We start from the raw sequence: 20,736 nt of genomic DNA, 5'->3' as shown, positions 1-20,736 counted from the left end.
GCAAGTGTGTGTAGGCAGGGTGCCTGCATGTGCCTGTAGGCAAGGAAGATGATAAAGTGGGGGAGGAAGGCATTCAAAAGCTCACGGAGGAGACATGAAGCTGAGGGCTATGATTGTCCCTGAAGGGTGGGGGGAGCGAGGGGAAGGAAGAGAGCATGAACAAGCCTGTGTGTAAGCAAGCAGAAGAGCATGTTGCTGTCAGGCACACGGAGCCTTCTCTGCTGCTGGTATCTGCGTTGAGAGCAATGAACTGATGCTAAGCACTCAACTACAAAATTGCCTTCACCATTGCTGCGGAAAGGGTAACAGCTTTCCAAACACCTTATGGCGTAGTCAGACTCAGCATGTTTCTAGTGATTGGGATAGTCTGGGGCACATGCAAGGCCATAAAGTCAAAGTAAGCATGATTTCAATCAATCTAAGAAAAACCTAAGCCACCAAGAACCAAAGAGAAGAGATACAAGCAGTTTGACTGTTCTTTGTCTTAAGAGCTCACCTGCAGAGTTGTAGCCAAATGGAGGAGGCTGCCTGTTATTGTAGCTGGCTGGCTGGCTTTGGAGAGAGCAAAGGATACAAGTTACTAACACGAGCGACCTCTTAGTTGAACTGCTTGCAGGTACGTCTGCACTGCAAGTTTACATGATTTTTTTCTGAAGCCCTGCAGAACATTCCCCTGGAAAACCTATGGTTTAAGTGAATCTGTTTCACCTCGTATTGCAAAATATCAGGAACGCAGGCACAGCCGCTTTGTCACAGCTTCTGAAACTGCTCTAACTCAATTGCTCATCCTGCTTTGTCCCTCCTTTCTGTAAATCAGGGGTAGAAAGCTTCCTGGGAAATGATCAGTGGTTGCAAAGTGCTTGGAGATTCCTTTACAGAAAACGTTTGGAAAACAAAACAAGCTATCAACTACTCTGCACTGGACCCAAGGAGACTAGATTTCCTAGATTTTATTGACTCCCTCCTATGCCAGGAAAATGAAAAGTCAAGGCTAACTACTGTAAAAGACCAGTACCGTGCAGAGAGGATTCCCTGTGGACTTTGTTCCGTCCCTCAAATCCCAGACCAGACTACTGGCGCTAGCACCAGAATTACTAGCACTATCCTAAGCTTAACCTCCAGCGTTCCTCATTACAGAAGAGTTGCACCGATGGCTCTCCCCAGGTGCTGTGGACTCACATGTTGCTCAAGGCACTGACCACAGAGCAACCCAGCTCCTACCACTGGTGCACTTCAAGTGATGAGAGACACACCGGATACCAGTTTGTGTGCTAATGCCTCCCACCCAAATGAGGCCATTCCACTCTCCAGCTACACCAAAGTGCAAAAACCAAAGTTGCAAACATATTCTGTAACATAGAGGGAACTTCTTACCCATCCAACGTTGGAATGAGGAGAGCTGGTGGTGGYGCCAGAGGAGGCGGGAACAACCCTAGACAGAAGCATAAGTCATCAGAAGAGGTCTCACAGCTTTACAAGAGGGAACAAGACTTTGTTCTGATTAAAATTAAGCAGTTAAAGCACCCTTCTACTCTAAACAAGGCCCTGGTTGAAATGGAAAAATTTTCCTTCAAGGTCATACCTCCTACCAAAATTAAAACTCTATAGCTGCGCTAGTTCTATAGGACTACTAAAAAAAAGAACTACCTAAGCCTTCTGGCTGATTCATCATCAACATAAGATTAATTAAGGAATAAATATTAAATCCTTACAGTCCTGTGGAGAACAGAAAAGTGCGACTCTTGGGAGCAGATAGGTTGCAAGTATGGTGAAGGTTTTATTGCTCCATTGATTAAAATGAGTAACACGTTTCATGAGAGACAAAGTAATATAGATAGAAGTCTTTTTTTTTTTAATTACAGAAAGCCAGTCTTCTGAGCATGTATACGCTTAAAAATCATGAGAAGACATAGCAACAGTGAAGCAGAGAGAGATGTCGAAAAGGTCCCCACAGCTGTCTGATGCTTTAAAAAGGGGGCCAATTTCAAACACATTAATAGTTTATTTATAGAAGCAAAAGACAATATCTTCAGAAAGCAGAATTAAATAGAAGTATATGAAGGCCACTTCTAGAGGTGACATAAGCACTTGGAAGCCTAAGTCCTCAACCTCAACCAATCTGAAAGTGAGGAAGGATGTGCTGACTGCTCCTAAAGGCACTTCTTAAACTTCTATCCATAACTATAAGCAACCGTTATAGGTGGTTACCAACGACAGCAAGAACAGAATAATCAACCATTGGCTTGACTTTGCATAAAGACTCCTCTGTTTATCATTAAACAAAAAAAAAGGAACAAACTGTTCTGATACCAAGGATAGGAGTCACCTGATTAACTTCAGATATACACATTAGAGCAAGCAGCTCCAGGCTCCTTTTAGAGTCAAGGGACTTTCAGACAGTGGAGTCGATGAAACCTAGAGACAATTAATTCACCACCTCTAACAGTATCCAAAATGGGTGAGGAGAGCCCCTCCCTAGAAGCCCCTCACTGCCAACAGAAGTAGCCTGAAGTGACTAGCTCAGCTAGTGGAGAACTATGCTGCAGACAAGTTGGGGATATATCTCACCCTTAGATACTTCCCTCTTTTTGTGAAAGATCTTTCAACAAAATACAATGCCTAGAGCATTTCCATCCAACTTGCTCACCAACGGCAAGCACTTCAAAGTGCTACTGTTATTAGCACTTTACTCTAATGGTGGTGGATCATCATCATTATCATAATTAGCAGGTATTCGCCCTCATCTCCTTTTTCAACGCAATTACCTAAAGTGGAAGCTCTTTGGAACAGCCTGGTCATTCATTTCTTCCGCCTTGTTCCTCCCAAACAACTTTAATCTGAATGCACTCAGACTAGCAAGTGGGTGCTGCAATCTCTAGAATCAAGGCCAGGATCTGCATTTGCACTACAGATATAATTTTTCTAAATCCAAGTTAAATATGAGCAGGTTTCTTTCAGTACAATACAGAGAACCAGCTCTGCAATATTACTGTGCATGGAGAAGAGCATAAAAAGTKACATTACAACAAACTGCAATTTTCTTGGTCTGAGGGATGGCCCAGCTAGTATAAGTTTTTTGTACTTCCATTTATCAAGCTCTGAGCAGAGCACGAGCACAAGCACAAAAGCTGTGCAGCAGGTACATGTCTGACACACAGCAAGGACAAGCGCATGAAGTCCAAAGTGCTTTGGATGCAGACCTTTTGCAAGTATGTGAATCAAATGTACAATATAATACCGAGGCAGTGGCCTGGCTGCAAGTACACAGTGGCCACCAGCCTTGGATTCCCAGATGTCTGTCACTTGGTCACAGCTATTGGACCATATGGTCTGCTACAAAAATAGCTAAATTCCTTTTCCGCTGGATTAGGCAAAAATTCTAGTAGAAAAAAGAATAATAAGAAGAAAAGAAAGATAAATCTAGAGAAATTCAGTTGTATAGTGGCCTTGAATTAGCTATATCCACAAGATTGGTTGTTACATTTCTGTATTAGCATTCACCAGCTCTACTGCACACCAGGGAGCAAAGGCTTCGGATAGAAACTGCATTTGGAGTCTCGTGCTCCAAAGCACTGATTTGTCACTTAAAAACTTTTGCTATGCAAGAAGCCATAACAACAAGAAACAAACCATTCCAAATTTAACCAAAGGGCCTTTGCCATCTGAAGTTCTTTTCGCTTTCTGGATTGCTCTTCAGAGAAAACAAGATGGACTTAAGAAGCCCTACAGATTATTATTTAGGTCCAGAATAAACGATAAGTGGCTAGAGCAATTCAACACGGCATTGGAGTTTATTAGCCTTAGTTTAACTGCATTCTAACATGGGTTTTAGAGTCATCCTATTGCATGCTATTTAATCCAAATGCTCAGATAGGGCTATCTGGGTGTTCAGAATCACTGCTGTTGAAACCAAGTTAGCACCTACCTGGAATAGGTCCGGGTGGCGGCAGACCTATGGAAATAAACAAGCAAACAGAACTAGTGAGGACAACAGGACAACCATGTCATCTATGTACCTCAAGCTAAAGCAGAAAGCATCCTTGTGAATGTTTCACACATTTCAGCAAATAGATCAGCAGGAAAAATGGTGCTATTAAGCAGTAACTGGTCTAAAGGCTATCATTTTCCCAAATAATGACCTGTTTACCTTCATATTATAATTTTAAATGCTGTTGCCCTCCTACACTGGAGGACTCCTTTTCCCTAGTGTTAACACACAAATGGCTGATTTGGCCTTGAGAACAACTGGAAAGGCAGGGAGGAGAAACTGCTGCGGTTAGAGGGGCACATCGAGATGCTGAGGCACACTGAAGCGCCCAAAGCAGGTCACCCCTTTCGGGGCAATTACTTTCTGTCCCTGGCACATTCCCTGTAAGAGTTTCTGTTAAAAGACCGAAATCAACTACTTTGGCTGGACGTGCAGAAAGTTCTGGTGGGCAGCAGGAATGATATCCAGTCTGTCTTTTTGCTTGCTTTTTTAAACATGTTTTTCAACATTTTTAATAATCATACTTACATAGTGGATCAGACATGCTAGTGAACAACCAAAAGAACAAATGGACAATATATCCACTTCTCTTGAATTTGACAATGGAAGGCAGTAAGAGGAGTCACCACAGTCCACCAGTGAGTACTGCAGTAATAATCCCCCTCAGATTAAAAGCCTTGACCATATTTTTTTTATTCTTCTGCCTGTGGAGCAGAATGTGGAAGTGATTGCATGATGCGCTCCTGGTGACTTCTCAGGAGACTCACTACTGCATATGGGACCAGGGAAAGCCCAAAGCACGGCCTTCACTTCCACCTTGATGCACTACTCATGCCAGAAACAACAGGGGCACAGACGTGACTCATGTTGGATCACAAGATGCAAAGACTTATTAGGAAGCGAAGACARAAAAATGTGTTTTAGGCCATGGCCAGTATGTCTGTAAAATTGCACTGAAAAGAGTCAACAGAAATGACTTATGTCCCTTAGGCAACTGAGAGGAAAATACTCTGAATGAGTAAGCACAGCTGGGCTTCTCAGCTGCATCAAAATGCTTTATTCTTTCCACTAGTATAGCTCTCTCCTGCCTGGTGCCTAGAGAAAGCGGCCAACTGGCCTTCATGTTGTAGTTGCATTAAGAAACTTTGCAGAAATAGACTGATTATATGTACAGAAGAGACAGTAAACTGTAACATGCTGCTCAAGACAACAAATTAGGAAAAAAATAGATGAAAATTAGTTTTACCCAAGCTATCTCATCAGGTCTCACCACCCAATGTGTAACTACAGGGGTAAAGGGCATTCTGGCAGATACAGGACTTGAGAGTATCTCCACAAGCACCAAGTGCACTTAGCACAATACAAACCCGTCTGGTTATTGGTAAGAGCACAAAAACTTGCTAAAGCTGTGGACAACATCCAGTGGTCCAGAGACCTCATTTACATTATTTATATTTTGCTTTTAAAATGAAGCACCACTGTAATGTCTGCTTATAAGACACTTCTATGAGCAGTAAGAAGCATCCGACAGTAGCAGCAGGCACAATAAAATACCTAGAAACAAACACAGGAAGATACAAATCTGTATCACCTGTCGTGAATGACCCTTGCAGCATTTGGCATCAGTCATAGCCAGTCAGGATCCTGAACTAAACAGCCTGCTGGTCTGATAAAAGATAGCAATTCCTATGTTCTTAGCTTCCTCCACAGATGAACTGGAATCCATTTCTTTATCAATAAAGCAAATTGATCGGTAGCACCCATGGAAACACAACCTAGAGGTTTTTCAAGGAACAGCCGCTATTATTTAAGTATACAAGAGCAAATTGTAAAAAGGCTAATGGAGATAATGAACAGAGATTAGCCAAGTGAAAGGACCTGTTATGTGATTGCTTGACTGCCCCATAGCATCTACTGATTAAACCTTTGATTTGCTCCATGCCTGGGATGTTCTAACTCACAGCCTCAGGAGAGTGCAGATGTTTGAGACTGCCATATACTACTGTGTGAACACATACCTGGAGGATGCAGGGGAGGTGGGACAGAAGTAACTGGTGGAGGAGGGTGGAGAAAGTGTGGTGGAGGTGGACCAGCGAGAGGGGGAGGCGGCGGACCTGCTGGTGGTGCAAATGGCTGTTGCTGAGGTGGCTGTTGGGGCTGCGATGGTTGCTGGGGCTGCTGTGGGGGTTGTGGCTTACTTCCATGATCTCCAAGGACCTTAGAAGACAGAGGCAGAGGAAAGAAAAGACAGCATGTTAATCTCTTCACTCCTGCAGCTGGAACCTCACTGTGCTGGCATAAAGGGAGTACAGAACCAAAACAGGCAGCACAGTGTTACTGGAAAGAACAGTCATGTTAGACCCAGGGGATAACATCCTTTTGGGAGGAAGGAAGGTTGACTGAAGCAAGAAGTACCCTTAGAACAGGTATCTTCTCTTAATCAGAACAGCAGCAAGACTGGACTCAACTGTGCAGGACAGCTGCACATCTCAGTGTTGCGAACACCTTTTGTTCCACTGTCAAGGGGCTGAATTCAGCACCTAATGGGAGTTGCCAATGGTACAGGCTCCAAATTAGGAGCAGCCGTATTTGAGAGTGACAYTGTAGCTCTTCCTATTTTTAATACATCCATTTTGTCCTTTCACAAGGGCAACAAGATGTCAAATCCTGCTCTAGATTGTGCACATGTACACCAGCTAACAGAATAAGGCTGGATTCGCATTTGTCGGACGGAATAGGTCACACACACACTATTGCTGAAGAAATGATCAATACGCAGAGATTCTAGAATGACTTGGAAATGCAAACGTCAGCGCTTGCTAARTGGGAAGAACAACAACCATTTCTCAGCAAATTCTTTCTCTTAGCAAACTCTTAGGCCACTATTGGCAAATAGCTGGAAAATTAGCCACTAAAATATAAATAACAAAAACAGGAATTGTGTGTAGGCAGGGAAAAGGTTCCATATTGGGGGGTTTTGTGGGCAGTGGAGGGTGGCTGGTAGGAGGAAGGTGGTTAGGACAGACAAATTCTTGGCAGAAAGTCCTGGGAACATGCCTAGCACCTTCCTGCTGAGAAGCCTACCAGAACATTAGGGACATACACTGGACATGGAAGATCAGAACTGGGTTCAGTTTTAAACCACAGGTTTTTATTTTTTTAAGGGACGCTATGCAGTAACACAGGCCTGCCCCAACTCTGCAGTGTGGGCAGTGTCTGATGATGCTTAGTCTATATGTTACTTTGAAATAAAAGAAATGTAAGCCCCAGCTAGAAGTCGTCCACTGCAGAACTGGAGATTCCAGCCAAACAGCAGCCAGGTAGTATATGGGAAGGGAACAATGCACACAGGAACCCCCCAGCACCCTGAGGAATACTTAGGGAGCGCTGATGACAAGAGTAACTTGGACCTTACCATTCAAATAGCAAGGCTAGTACTTGAAAGGATGAATCTCTACCTCCTAGTAAGGTAAAGCTTACAACGCAGAAGTTATTTCAATCGGCAGAAGGGAATGGCACATGCATACACCCCAACAGGGATGATACACCATGTCTACTGCTTTGCAGAAGGAGACAGTGACCCAGGAGATCAGGAAYGCGCAGACATTTGCTCAGGATTCACTAAAAGTGCAGTAAAATCAAAAATTTGTCAAGATTGTTCAAAACTTTTACCTGAATGGGGTTTTCCTCAGAGGCATGTTTATCACGTCGTCTTCCTTCTACCCTCCTAATTGTGCCTGCCTGGCCACCGATCACATCAATTGTCCCGCCCAGCTTCCTAGTACAAAGTAGATTCATCTTTTTAGGCTCAAAAACAGAAGGAACAGTTTTCCCCATTACCAGACAGAGCTCTCTCTCACACTGGCAGATGTAAAGAAAAAAGGCCACGGACATTCTTTTCCATCCAAGACAAATCTCTCCAGACAGCAGTCAGGCTGGACAAGAGATGAATGAGAAGTCTTTTTTCCACGTTTGAGCAATTTGAGCTCTGCCTGCAGGGGCAAGTTAGGTCTCTCTGAACATCTAGGAACATGATCCAAAGAGGAATCATGTACTGCAGTAATAATACAGGTCACACACTCCAGTTCAGAGCTTAAACCCCTTATTCATTCTCCAGATTAGAATAACAGTTGCAGAATCGCACTCAATGAAAGTGGAGAGTATTTATCAGGAAAAGCCTTTGGTGTTACCAGCCCAGATTTTCATTCCTTTCTGTCCAACCTTCCAAGTGTTGCTAATACCACTCATGTTGTACATGGATCAGATTGTCTGACATTTTCTATCCCATCTGCCTGGGGTCTGCCTTTTTTTCCCCCTATTAAAGTTAGTAAGCTTTGCCGCTATCTTCAATGAAATCAAAACTAGATCCTTTAAACAAAAGGTATATTCATGCAACCAGAAAACAGTGCTCTCTGCTGCACTAGCAGAAATCAGCCAGAGAACCTGCACTTCACCATGTTCTTTCATCTCCGTATCCAGGTCACACTTAGGGCAAGAGCATTTTTATAGGAGCTGGCTGGTTKTAAGGTCATCACAAGTAAAGGCTTTATGAGAGAGAGAAACTCCGGCAACTGAGGTTTAAGAATCACTCATCCTATATTCATGTAACAACTGATTCGTGTAAATATGGCCTTAACATGTTTTCCTGCAGTTAACGATGGCAGAGAAAGGTCAGCACTTTGCCAGTTAGACAGCAGACCTTTCTATTTCAGCGAGAAATTTATACATACAAAAATGCTGGCTAGCTGGCAAGAGTTTTCTTACTAAAATCAGCTCTCACATTAAGCAAAACATAAATCTAATCTCTAATCCCATAATTTTTATGATGTGGTTTATGAGGACTCTCTTCCTGGTCCTGACAGAAAACATCTGGTCCTGAACAGAAAGCTCTGCTGCAGGAACAGAATCTTTTGTCAGTACTTTCAAAACCAGACTGCAAGTTAAAACGGACAAAAATGCTGTATAGCTAAAATAGGATCAGCTTGCTTTGTACTGACGCAGAGTTTTGAAAATCTCAGGAGAGATGCATGACAACTGGAAACAAAACTGACCAGTCTGATGGCACTATGAAGAGGGACAGAAATGCCAGCAAAGTGCTTTAATACAAATGGACTAAGTATAATTTTTAAGCTTATACGTGAGGCTTATAGTTGGTTCTCCTTTGGACAAAGCTCTATTTCGAAAGGGGAAAATTGGGACGAAAGATTGGTTTCTGCAAGACAGGTATGAAAAAGATGGAATGTGAACAAAATAAGACAACAGAAACACCCAGACCCCAAACTTCTGGCTGTTCCGGTGTCACGTGGCTTTGTTTTTCTGAAGCTTTTGATAAAATCCATCAGATTCATAATGTCAGCGAAGTGAATTTCCCAGCAGAAGCTGCCAAACAAAATGACTCAATCGTTTTACTTTGCCCAGCCTTCTGGATCCTCTTGTTGGAGGAAATAACTAATTCATATGCACCTAGCGGTGTAACACACAGGTTCAGAAACCAATAGCTCCTCTCATCAGCTGCCAAATGTGTAATCCAGTTCCACTTAAAGGTAAAGATTAACATCGTGGGAGTAAGAAGAGCCAAGTAAGCACAAGCAGCCAGCAAGGTGCACCCTCAAAGCAGAGGGATGTTCCTTGTTTCATTATCGCCCAGAGATGAGTACCCAGCTGGGGTACAGGTTTCCCTCCCTATCCAACGCTATATTGGTGACACCACCGAGGACAGGTAAAYGAGCAGCTGGGGTTGCACAACCCTCAGCAGAGCACTGCTGAAGGAGCTGATAGTTAACAAGTGATGAAAGTAGCCTCCAGTACAGTTTATAAGCTGCTTCTCTTTCAGGCTTGAAGAGACTCAGATATGGTCCAGGTGGATCCCAGCTCCCCCTATGAAGAACACAATATTACTCAGGCTTTTTTTTGTTTGGATCATCTCTTACCTATTAGGAGGAGGTCCAGCCTTCATGCGCCCTCCCACCAGAGCCAAGAAGTCTGTTTTGAATTCTGTTTTGATGATGTTGTTTTCCACCTCTTTTTCAGCATTTCCTGTCCTTCCTTGCTGAACCTAAGGAATACAACATGTAATACAGGTTTAATGCTTTCCCTTTCAACTGAATGGAGCAGCAGAGATGATAAGCAGGTATCAGCAGAGGATAAGCGCTCCACTGAAGAACAATCTCAGGGTTCTTGCAAACAAGCAACCTATTCTTCAGTCAGGCAGGCACATGTTTTTGTAAACTAGTTGGCTTTTCCAGCCTTGGCCTGCTGTCCATGCTGTTTCCCCTTAGAAGCCCAGAAGTCTAATAAGCTAATGTCCCATCTTACATAGTTCTTAAGTCAAAAGTGGAAATAGTGGCACTTGCTCTTGGCTTGTTGTTTGAAACAGAGTTTAACAGCTGCTGGCCACCTGATGAACTTCTGCAAAGGGTGGTGGCCAAGGCAGTCACCAAACACTCACAAAAAGCAGTCACACAACTGTAGCAGTCAACAGCAACAACCAAACAGCCACGGATGCACAGCTCCCCTCAGACTTTGAGCAGACCTACAGATCAACCTTGAAAACAAAGTTCCAGCAATTCTACACCTCTCTTTCATATCCACAGGATCTCCAAACCAGACACTCCTGAAGGCAGGTAGCCTTGAAGTGCAGGGAGTCAACAGGAAATTCACTCAAGTCTTGCTACTCCAGCAGTTCAAACTTGGCAGATAACTGGAGCTCTTCTTTCCACAGGGTGAGGAAAGACTTCTAGCAGAGACACTTAGTTTTTTAAAGATATATTTTTGTATTTCTCATCAATGGAAGGCATACTGCAAAGTTAGGTTTTAAGCTAGCTTCTGTTCTTATACTCTCACTTCTGTGACCACAGAAACAAGCCCCAGTTATACTGCAGCCATATGCAGGAGTGACATCACCTACTGTGATCTTATTTTCAGTGCTGATTGGAGGAGCAGGGTCCAGTCCAAGCTGAAGCCGTCGCTGTTTTTCACAATAAGCTTTCCACGTTTCTTCATTGAATCCATAATTAAAGTAATCAGAAAGGTCAGCACCTAACAAAGGTAGTACAAGTTAACAAGGGGATTCTGGCAGGCTTGCACTCTCCAACTGTCCTGTAAGTGCTTAAAGGAAGAGTTAGGAGAAAAACAAACACCACTCCCCTCCCCCTCCCCCCAAAAAACAAACAAAAAAMCAAAAAACCCGCTCTTGTAGAGAGCACAGTTTACTCCCCACTTCGTTCTATCAGAAAGCTGCCGCGTGCCATCCCAGAGATGGCTGCATCTCTGGGTGGGAGCAGGACTACAGCCTGAACAGTGGTGGGTCTGTTTGGGACACACAATATGCAGGCTATTAAGAGATGCTTGCAACCAGTTATTCACCACCTGGGTTTTCCAGAGTGGTCTCTCGCAATTTTATGAATGAGTTGAGAGCTGGGGAAAGCACAGGAACGATGGTTGCAGCTACCACCGCAAAGATGGGATGGTGCCACACAACCTTCCTCTGCCAACGCGTTTTGCTCCTGACTGTCGTTGCCTTTGCTGTTTTGAGCAGAGATTCTGGGACTCACCCATTGGGTGAAACAGGACTAAAGCAGAAGCCTTCTACTGATACGATTCAGACTACACAAGCAATTCCAGTTCAGTCGTGATCCTAACTATAGTCTTCCAAGATTGTTAGCTTACTCTGACATTTAGTATCCTGTGAAACGTGCCATTTCAGCATGAACACTGCTCAGGAAGAGAAGTGGCCACAAACTGCTTGACAAGAAAACATAGATGCAGAAGGACAAACACAGCTTCAGCTCCGTAAGGCATATCTCACAACAGAAAGCATTATAAAGCATCTCCTAGCCCTGCTGAGATGTCCCTCAAGCATTCCCCTCACAAAGCTATTCCTAGCCAGACCAATTCTAAAACAAGAAGCTGATACACAAGGGCTAAGCAAAACACTGTTTGGCCATGCTAAGCTTGGATCTATGCAGCAAGGTTTAAGTTTATCTTCTAGGTAGGCTGCTCTTCCTGTTGGACCACCCAAATAGGCAAATTTCACCAACACACTCAGCTGCATGACACTTACGTATCTGTTTTATCAGTCTATGTTTCAGCCCTCTGTCAGTGCTTCTATGCCATATTTCTTCTTCCTCTCCCTCACTTAAGAGGTACCACCTTGCTGACCAATTAACCACACAGGATGTAAACCTGAAAGGCTGTTGAGTAAGAAGCTACTTACTTGCCATCTAATATAAACTTACGGGCCACACCTCTGCAGACATCTTCCCTCTATTCATACTTCAAGTCAACACTGTTTTAAGGCTAGCTGGATCCGTTTTGGTCCAGGGATGTCAGCATGACCACAATGATTTCCATGCTTCTATCTCTGAACTTCACTTCATTGTTTTCCTTCTAACTTCTTTTCTTCCTAGCCCCCTCTTTCTCACTTCAAAACCAATGGGAAATCCCCTGCAGAAGAAAGGCTACATTTTCTATTGTGTCTCTACTAACTTCTACTCATCACAGAGTGCTCAGTGCTAGTTTGATAGCATGACAAATCAACGCAGTTATTTGCACTGTCATGTACTCTGATGCCCTCTATTTCAGGTGTGCAAGAGATATCAAATATGCACCATGGGCAAACTTACAAAAGCACTACTTACTTAACATAATATTTCTAAAAGATAGGTAAAGTACAGGACCGGTGGGGAGAAGAACTATACCTGGGGAGAGGCAAGTGGATGTTATGCTTCAGTTAACATTTTGTCATAACACATTTCACGAGAGTGGCACAGCAAAAATTTTGATCTCTTTGGTTCCATTGTTTGCTTTCGTATCAAATTCAGATAAAAAAACCCCCACAAGATTACTTGTAGCATCTTACAGCTGTCATACAAGAGCTGCTTTGCAGTAGAAATCTCCCGAATACAAATGAGAAAGACAAAAGAGACCATGTACATATTAAAACCTGCTGTGCAAAGTACTATTTGGACAGCCGAGCAGTCTAGATAATAAGGTCTACAAGAAATAAAATGGGACAGCAAAATTATTTACTCAGGCACCAAGGGGCAGGATCTGGAAAAGAATTAGGCAACGTTGCCTCTTTAGAAGAAAAATTACAGCCTTTTTTGTCACACTAGCTAGCATTTTCCTTCCTGCTATTCAGCTGTCTGGGGCAGGAGGACGCAATAGCAAAAGGCGGCTTTCCCATCACGATGTGCAGCCCTGTGCTAATTCCCACCATCACTGCCCTCTGCAGTGAGGGTACTTTCCTGCAGAAGTGTGGACATCCCCAGGGCCCAGGTAAGAAGGCTGCACAGGGATGACCATGAGTGTGGCCATGATGAATACAATAAGCAAGCTGCTGGACACGAAGAGGAGACCACGTCTCATCACCGTCAAATCTTGCTCTTGCTCAATTGACTTCAAGACGAGCAAATGTGATCACATTGATACAAGCACAACATTTTCTGGAACTAGGGAATTAATGAAATATTTTTAAAAGGCTTTTTTCTTTAGGGAAGTTAAATTAATAGAGTAAATGCAGCCCAATTTTATGTAGAGGTATGGCTTAATGAGTAAAAGTCACTAACTGTCTTGATGGATATCAGACGCTGAGCAAATAGAATTGTTCAGACTTTCCCCTTCCCTAGCAGCAATAAGTGGACAGAAATTACAAGCATAATGAAAAAGAAACAGCTAAAACTGCAGAAAATATTTACCACAAGAAACTGTGAGGCCCCACCTGGTTTCCTCCATGGTTTGTCTTCAAATGAATCTAAATCCACTTCTATAACAGGCAATCCATTTATATTCCCTGCGGCATCTAAATCAATACCTTTGGGCTGCAACTTGGCTTTGGAGAGAGAGAAACTGTTACTACTTTTAATGCAATGCCTTTAATCCACTGATTTGCTGAGCAAATTATTCCGGTTAAAAATAAATCTCTACTCTGAATTCAATACTGGCTTTACAGCATGTAGGTAACCACAATCAAGTTTTTAATAAAAAACACTCTTGTTGCTTTATAAATAGATGGCAAGAGTGTGCAGCACCTGTAGCTGAACAGCAGAGAGGCAAATTCAATACAGATTGCTACTACAGACAAATGGAGCAAATTACAAGAGCATGCGTAAAATTTACCCCAAAGAAAAAACTTCTTTCCCAGGCAAAATTTGTATTTTTTTCCTCCAAAGACACATATATTTACTTATAACAACAGGCTGCTTCAGGATCATTCTTAAGTGAACCATGTAATAACTGGAGTCAACAAAAACCTGCGGGGCACAGAATCTCTACGGGAAATTTGTGCCTGTTCTCAATCAGAAGAGAAGCATTTACATAAGGGGAGAAACGGGAGGAAGAATATGAAGACTGTAAAGGGACAGTCTCAAATACGAGGTAGGCTGGAATCTAAGTCCCAACACACGGTATAAATTAAACTGAACGAGGAGGTAAAGCTTGTCTGCGGGAATGCGCATAGCTAATGCTCAAGGCCAGAGTCTGTTTAACCGGCAAGTAGCTCAGTATATTGACCATAGAGTGAAATTTCTTCTCTAGGCAACTTCGAATGTTTGGCTCCAGTGCAACTGTATAGTTTAGAAATATTTTGTATTTTGACCATAGGAGTAATAATCAATGCAATTTTTTCCAGTTTAAAATAGAATTATAGTCAGCTTGTTCAGTGATCAGTAATCAACCAGCCATCACTCCATGGCACTTTGGGCCACCAGACTGTCCCAGAAAGACTGTTTCTCTTTAGAAAAGGCACTGACTATTCCTACTTTAAATAAGTTGTACTTATTTCATGTTCCTCCAAATAAGAAACAAGGGTTGCAACTGCTCCAGCTGTCAGTGCCAGAGAAGAGAAATATTCCAAAATGTGAAGGATGAAAGTAACAGCAATACCTGAAGCAGATGCTCCATAGCCTCTACCCGTTTTTAAGTTTAGATTCATAGGAGTTCCCCTATATGGAAAAAGAATCGCTGCATTGGTATTTTGACAAATTACTTGGTTTGAGTCTTTCATGCAAAACATATTCAAGCCTCAACACCCTTCAGAAGATGAAGTGAACTAAGGTTCACTTGGGTTTATTGATACTTCTTTGCAGTTTTTAATATTAAATCTTCAACACCTTAAAAGTGAGATTCAACTACCACATAACTTTCTCTAACCTTATGGAAACCCAGCAAACACATAAATACATATCAACCAACAACAGAATGCAGGAGGATTGTCTTGATGAAGAAGAAAAAAGTATTTCAAGGAATGGTAGTTATCATTCTGCCCAGGAACACACTTATAACTAAGTATTTACAYGAAGCTGAACACCATGGAAATTACAGCTGCACGTATATCACAGAATGAGGAGCAAAAGGTGGAAGCAGCAAATTCCACACAGGATGTTTGCAGAATCTAGTGAGCTGGTGACAGGCTGGATGGAGCATTGCTTTTCAGAATAATCCATCAAACTGAAACCACCTCTACAAAAAGAGAAGGAAATTATCTGTGAAGTGGAAAATTAGAATATGCTGCAAAGGACATGTAAGTCATTTCCTTAAGAGGAAGGTTGCTAACAGCAAGTAAAAATACTGTCTTATTTTTATTCAATGCAAATCAGTGACATAATTTCCTGGTTTGCAAACTCAGCCTTGCTATTTCTGAAGCATGAATGGCTGAAGATCTCAGCAACTTCAGCACTTACGTAAATTCTTACCACTACCGATTTTGATTCCTGAAGTTTTCAAAGATGAGTTAAATGCAACTTCCCGCCTTTGATTTTGCCTGATCAAGTGTTTTGGCAATAGTTAATTTTCCAACAGCAGACCTATGAATTATACTTTTTTTTTTTTTTAAACAGATGGATTCTCCAACAAGCAATGCCAGGACAGGGAAGCCCACGAGCTTCTAATCCCAGTCCTGTGTTCTARACATTAGACTCTACCATCTCCCAGGAGACAGATCAGCTCTCTTCCTCACTTTCAAACCAATCAAAGTGCTAGAGAGTTATTTCAGAACAGAAACGGTCACCATAATCAGCAATACATACATATACGATGGTGCTCCTGTTTTAATATTGCCAATAGTAACTTTCACGTCATCATCATCACTGTCGCTATCGCTGTCTTCCTCATCATCTTCGCCACTTGGAAGAGCCTAGCAATAATGAAAACACACAGGTGTTCATTAATACTTATAACTGAGAAATTCCCCTGGATAGTAACTCAAATCTTAAAAAGCTTGTATGAGGAAGGGCTTTAGAAAGAATGATTCTGATATAAAGACATCACTTTCTACTTCACTCCAAGGCTGTGCAAAGAGTTGCCTCTAAAGGCTAAAACCAGGAAAGTAACCAGCCTTCCACACAAATGGGCAGCTGCCCAGGAAGAAAGTGCTATGTCCTTTGAAGAATTAACCTTAGTTCAGAACCAGGATAAGATTTCTCAAGGTGGAGAAGGTTTATCTCAGTTCAAAGAACTGCATCACATCCCCCAGTTCCTCTCTCCTACTCTCTTTGAAGTGGCTGGGGCTTTCCTAAGATATCTGCTTCAGAGGTCCAYGCTCAAAGTATATAATCACAGATACAATTGCCCAAACACATTCACCAACCTTCCCGTAAGGACCTTGGAGCAAATATTCTCTCTCACTGCAACCTTTGCAATAGGAAGCTGCTGAGGAGCTCTGCCTGGCTTATTTAGCACGTTCAGTCCCCAAGTCACTTAACCTTAAGTGAGAACTTTGCAGCTGTTGACTCCAGCACAGCACCGTACTGTGATCAAAAATATACCTTTACTGCTGGGGCACAAAACAAAGGAAGTCTTCTAGATATCCAGCAGCGCAGTTTCATAAGATGTGTGAGCTGAATTAACACCTCGCCACTAAAAAAAGGGCATGAGGAAGGTGTTCCTGATCCTTCCTCCTTTTCCATGGCACACGGGCTTGTCGGATCTCTCTGTGAGTTCTCTTAAAACACCACAGTGGTGGAAAATAAATCCAGGAAAAAAGACTGGAGGGAGTGGGGAAGAAAACCTCCCCCTACCCTTTCAGCAGCGGTGGGCCAACAGATCACATTTAAGAGGCCTGAGGGTGAATTGGAACTAGATCCCCAGCAATCCTAACACTGCGGGCTTTCTATCCCAGTGTTTCCCATATTTTCCCGACCCCTTGGTAGTCATACTAAGTAAATACTGAGCTGGAAGCAGCAACATGTTTTGCTCATCCTGTCAACAGACTGCAGCATCAGAAGTCTTCATCTGACTTCTTCAGTGGGCATAAGTGGTACTTTTGAACTATACTTAGATCCGGGACCACTACTGCACTCCCTACACAAGAGAGGCTGAGCAGAGAAGCCTGTTGTTGTACATCGCATTGGGAATTGACCATCAAGACACTCCTACAGTACAAATGTAACATATTTGGCATTACCAGCATCTTTATACTAAGACTTTTTTATCCACAAATATTTTCACACGCATAAATAGCTGTCTACCATTTACAGTGGAACACATACGTGTTGTGACATCTCTCGGTCTTCGCTGCTGGCAGGCCGGTTCTCCTGAGGAGCATCTTGCAAAGGATGAGAAGATTCTGCATGTCTAGTAAATGTAGCAGATAGAAATAAGTGGACAAGCCTGACCTAGAGGTCTACCGACAAACATTTCTAAAGCATTTGCCCAGGTGACTTTCATACAATGGCTTTATTCACGTAGTGTGTTTATTCTGCTGGCAGTTAGCTCAACTATATGACAAAAAATTAATCATTCTTGCTTGGCTTTGCTTTTGTCGGAAAGAGTCARTTTAGTGTTTCCAAAGAGTGCCAGACAGACAGCAAGGCTGCCTAGCCAAACATCAGTCAACCGTTAATATGCAAGTGGCAAGTATAATAGCTTCCAGTTTGGGTTCAGCGCAATCACAACCGACAGGAAGGAGACCATGACTAACTGCTCACTGCATAAGCAAAACTTCATCTGTCCTTCAGGCTGCTGACAATTATACAAGTATTTTGGAAGAAATAARGACATCTGTCCAGTAGAAATTAGGGAAAAAGTGATTTTAGCCTTTATGCAAAAACACTTGCTTTGAATTTTAACTACTCAGCAGAGAAGAGAAGACAGATAATTACCCACCCAATTTTCTCATTCAGTACAAATTAATGCTAATGCAGCATTGGCTGTTTTCAGATTTACTTCCAGTTAAAGAGCTGGTACAAATGTTAGCATTCTTGTATGCATTAAGGAAGCAAAAAAGTCAAACTGACATACTAGAAAAGACTGTGCTGAGTGTTACAAAACTGAAATACAAACAGAGATTTTTTTTCTCTAATGTCAGAGGTAAAACCTATTAGAACTTCAAAATAATTCTAGCTTTTCAGAGGAGAAGATTCTAATAGTCTAGGCTGAGGAAACCCAATTCTACCACCAGTACTTGGAGAAAGTTTGTCACTAATTTAAAACCCCATATCTGGTAGYAAACATACACAGGATTATTTTCAAAGGGAAGAAACCTACGTAACACCTAACAGAATCCAAACACTGGTCAGACTAAAGCCATTTCAGAGGCTGCAGGACAGGAGACACCAAACAAGTAGGACAAAGATCACAGTAACACAACTCGGAAAGCAGTCACTGCGCATAAAAAAGAACAAATAAACAAACAATTTGAGCAGTCAATGAAGCTCCCACATTAGAAAAGCCCAGTCCCATATACAAAGAACTTCAGTAACAAAACCAAGAGGAAAGAGAAGAAGGAATGAAGGTTCAGCAGCTGACCAAGGAAGCATAGGTCCCATTTTTGCCAGGTTCCTAAGGTGACAGTTGAAGACGCTTTTAATTATAAAATTAGCAGAGGCGTCTCAGGAAAGATCAGATGTGACATAAGTCGTTATGTAAGGATGAAGAGATGTACCACTAGAGAAAATTTCACAGATGGTTCCAAGGCCTTTCGCGTTTCATTTGCCAGATCAAAGCAACTCATAGCATCGACCTCAACCCCAGAATTTCCTTAGAATCCAAGATGACTGAGTTAAGGAAGAGTGACAAGTATTACCTTCAGCTTCAAGTCACATGAAGTATCTGTGGGTGTGCATTAAAATTTATGAATTGGCGTTCATGTATACATTTGCTAAGTAACAGTCATTCCCTAACCTGTTTGCTTCCAGGGAATGAACAATCTGAGAGGACCATAGCCATCATCTGCGTGCAAAAAAAGTCTCAGCTAGCTAACATCCCTGGAATACTAACATAACCCCTTGCGCTAATATAACTGCATCCTTCACAGACTGCTGGTATTTAACGCATCTGTTAAGCTAAGGAATGTTAACGGACGCTGTATCCTACACTACACTGATTTCTGATTCATCAATAGACACAATACCCTAGATAAGCAAAGAGATGTGCAGAGATGCAACAGTTAAAGTAGCAAACAAAAGAGTCATTTTCTTAGAACATACCACTGTTCTTAATTTAGGAACATTCTCGTTGTGGTACAAAGATCAAAAAAAAAAAAAAAGAAAAGAGCTAGCGTGACCAAGAATAATACTTTGCCTTCAAACATTTTACAGTTATTGGAGACAGTTGTTGGAAATTCAGATCTTTAATTCTGCTTGGAAAGTAAAATTATATTCAGAAGAAAGTGACAAGRAACAATAGATTTAAGCAAGCTAGCAGTAAATTTCCATCTAAGCTAACAGATGTTCCTTCTCACAAAGCTCAATTGACATTTGTAGGTAAACACGCAAAAAATCTAAAATTTGTTTTTGTGGATTCATGTTCCCCAAGCACATGATACAACAGAATTAGGATAATATCCGTAACAGAAATTCCGCAGACACTGGACTCGCAATGACCTTGGAAGACAGTGAACATTACGCTGAACTTCTGAAAGTGCTGAGCACACAGAAATCAAGTGAACATCAAGTCTTTTGAAAATCAGACTGTTCAAAAATTGTTCACAGACAACATCTTTGCAGAGAAAAAACTCTCCTGACACAAAAGATACCCCCACAAACAGGAAAATTCTGACCAAGAAAAGCAGACAGTTCTTTCCATTTACAGAAAGCGATACTGATCATTAAGTTATCTCCAGAGCTTTTATTTGAAAGTCTCATCCAAACCACATACTTTATAGAACCGATCAGGTCAATGGCTTATCTCAAGCTCAAGGTTTTTAAGCTTTTCAAGCTTAAAGTAGGAGCCACTGTTTTACCAACCACAGGTGAGCACACAGTCTAACCCTCAACCACCTTTCTTTGTCCCAAGAAAATAAACCAGGAAATTGGTCTAATCTAAAACTAATCAACAGGGGGGAAAAGTTAGTTTTAACTCCAGTGAGTTCATTGATCCAGTTCACTACCCAAAAGCACAAATGCTGCACGAGCCCAAGCAGGGCAGCTGGGCATGACCAGGTGGGAAAGGGATGAGCTGCTGGTTTTGGCAAGAGCTTTGGGCTAAAGCAGTCACAGAACTACGCTTAACACAGCATGATCTTCTCTCCCGTGTATATTGTTAAAATGAATAAACAGGCTCTGGACTCACCCAGAAATTGGTCCATCTTCTTGCTTACCAGTGGTGTCATCTGCAAAAATGATAATAACGAAAAGAGAAAGTCATTCAAGTGAAATAGGCCAAACGTACAGCACAAAGAGCATCACAGCTTGGGAAATACCTATCCACGACAGCGCATTATAACCTTAATGCTCCCTCTTCAACAAACCTCAACAAGAAACGGAGCAGCTAAAAAAAAAAAAAAAAAAGAGAACTCCATGCATATTACA

The 20,736-nt window shown here is 42.1% G+C and overlaps 1 protein-coding gene across 3 annotated transcripts in view; it reads right to left on the bottom strand.

Annotated features, from left to right (window-relative positions):
* Window positions 1-20,645, bottom strand: part of LOC112975765 (pre-mRNA 3'-end-processing factor FIP1-like) — a 28,227-nt gene extending 7,582 nt beyond the window's left edge. The window contains exons 1-13 of one of the 3 annotated variants that reach the window (XM_026086262.1): window positions 20,628-20,645; window positions 20,498-20,537; window positions 17,476-17,560; window positions 16,015-16,121; window positions 14,873-14,931; window positions 13,710-13,820; window positions 10,896-11,026; window positions 9,919-10,043; window positions 7,661-7,766; window positions 6,007-6,205; window positions 3,926-3,952; window positions 1,375-1,432; window positions 497-552 (exon numbers count right to left, since the gene is read on the bottom strand). In XM_026086262.1, the coding sequence (XP_025942047.1) occupies window positions 497-552; window positions 1,375-1,432; window positions 3,926-3,952; window positions 6,007-6,205; window positions 7,661-7,766; window positions 9,919-10,043; window positions 10,896-11,026; window positions 13,710-13,820; window positions 14,873-14,931; window positions 16,015-16,121; window positions 17,476-17,487 (991 nt within the window). In that variant the 5' untranslated portion in view covers window positions 17,488-17,560; window positions 20,498-20,537; window positions 20,628-20,645. Of the gene's footprint in view, window positions 1-496; window positions 553-1,374; window positions 1,433-3,925; window positions 3,953-6,006; window positions 6,206-7,660; window positions 7,767-9,918; window positions 10,044-10,895; window positions 11,027-12,203; window positions 12,434-13,686; window positions 13,821-14,872; window positions 14,932-16,014; window positions 16,122-17,475; window positions 17,561-20,497; window positions 20,538-20,627 lie in introns of those variants that run through there. The other 2 variants (XM_026086264.1, XM_026086263.1) reach the window with 2 other exon arrangements.
* Window positions 20,646-20,736: the final 91 nt, after the last annotated feature.

Source organism: Apteryx rowi, unplaced genomic scaffold, assembly GCF_003343035.1.
Source record: "Apteryx rowi isolate R43461 unplaced genomic scaffold, aptRow1 scaffold_69, whole genome shotgun sequence".
NCBI classification, from domain to species: Eukaryota; Metazoa; Chordata; class Aves; order Apterygiformes; family Apterygidae; genus Apteryx; species Apteryx rowi.
The sequence above is the reverse complement of the archived record's forward strand: the minus strand, read 5'-3'. Positions and strand labels throughout refer to the sequence as shown.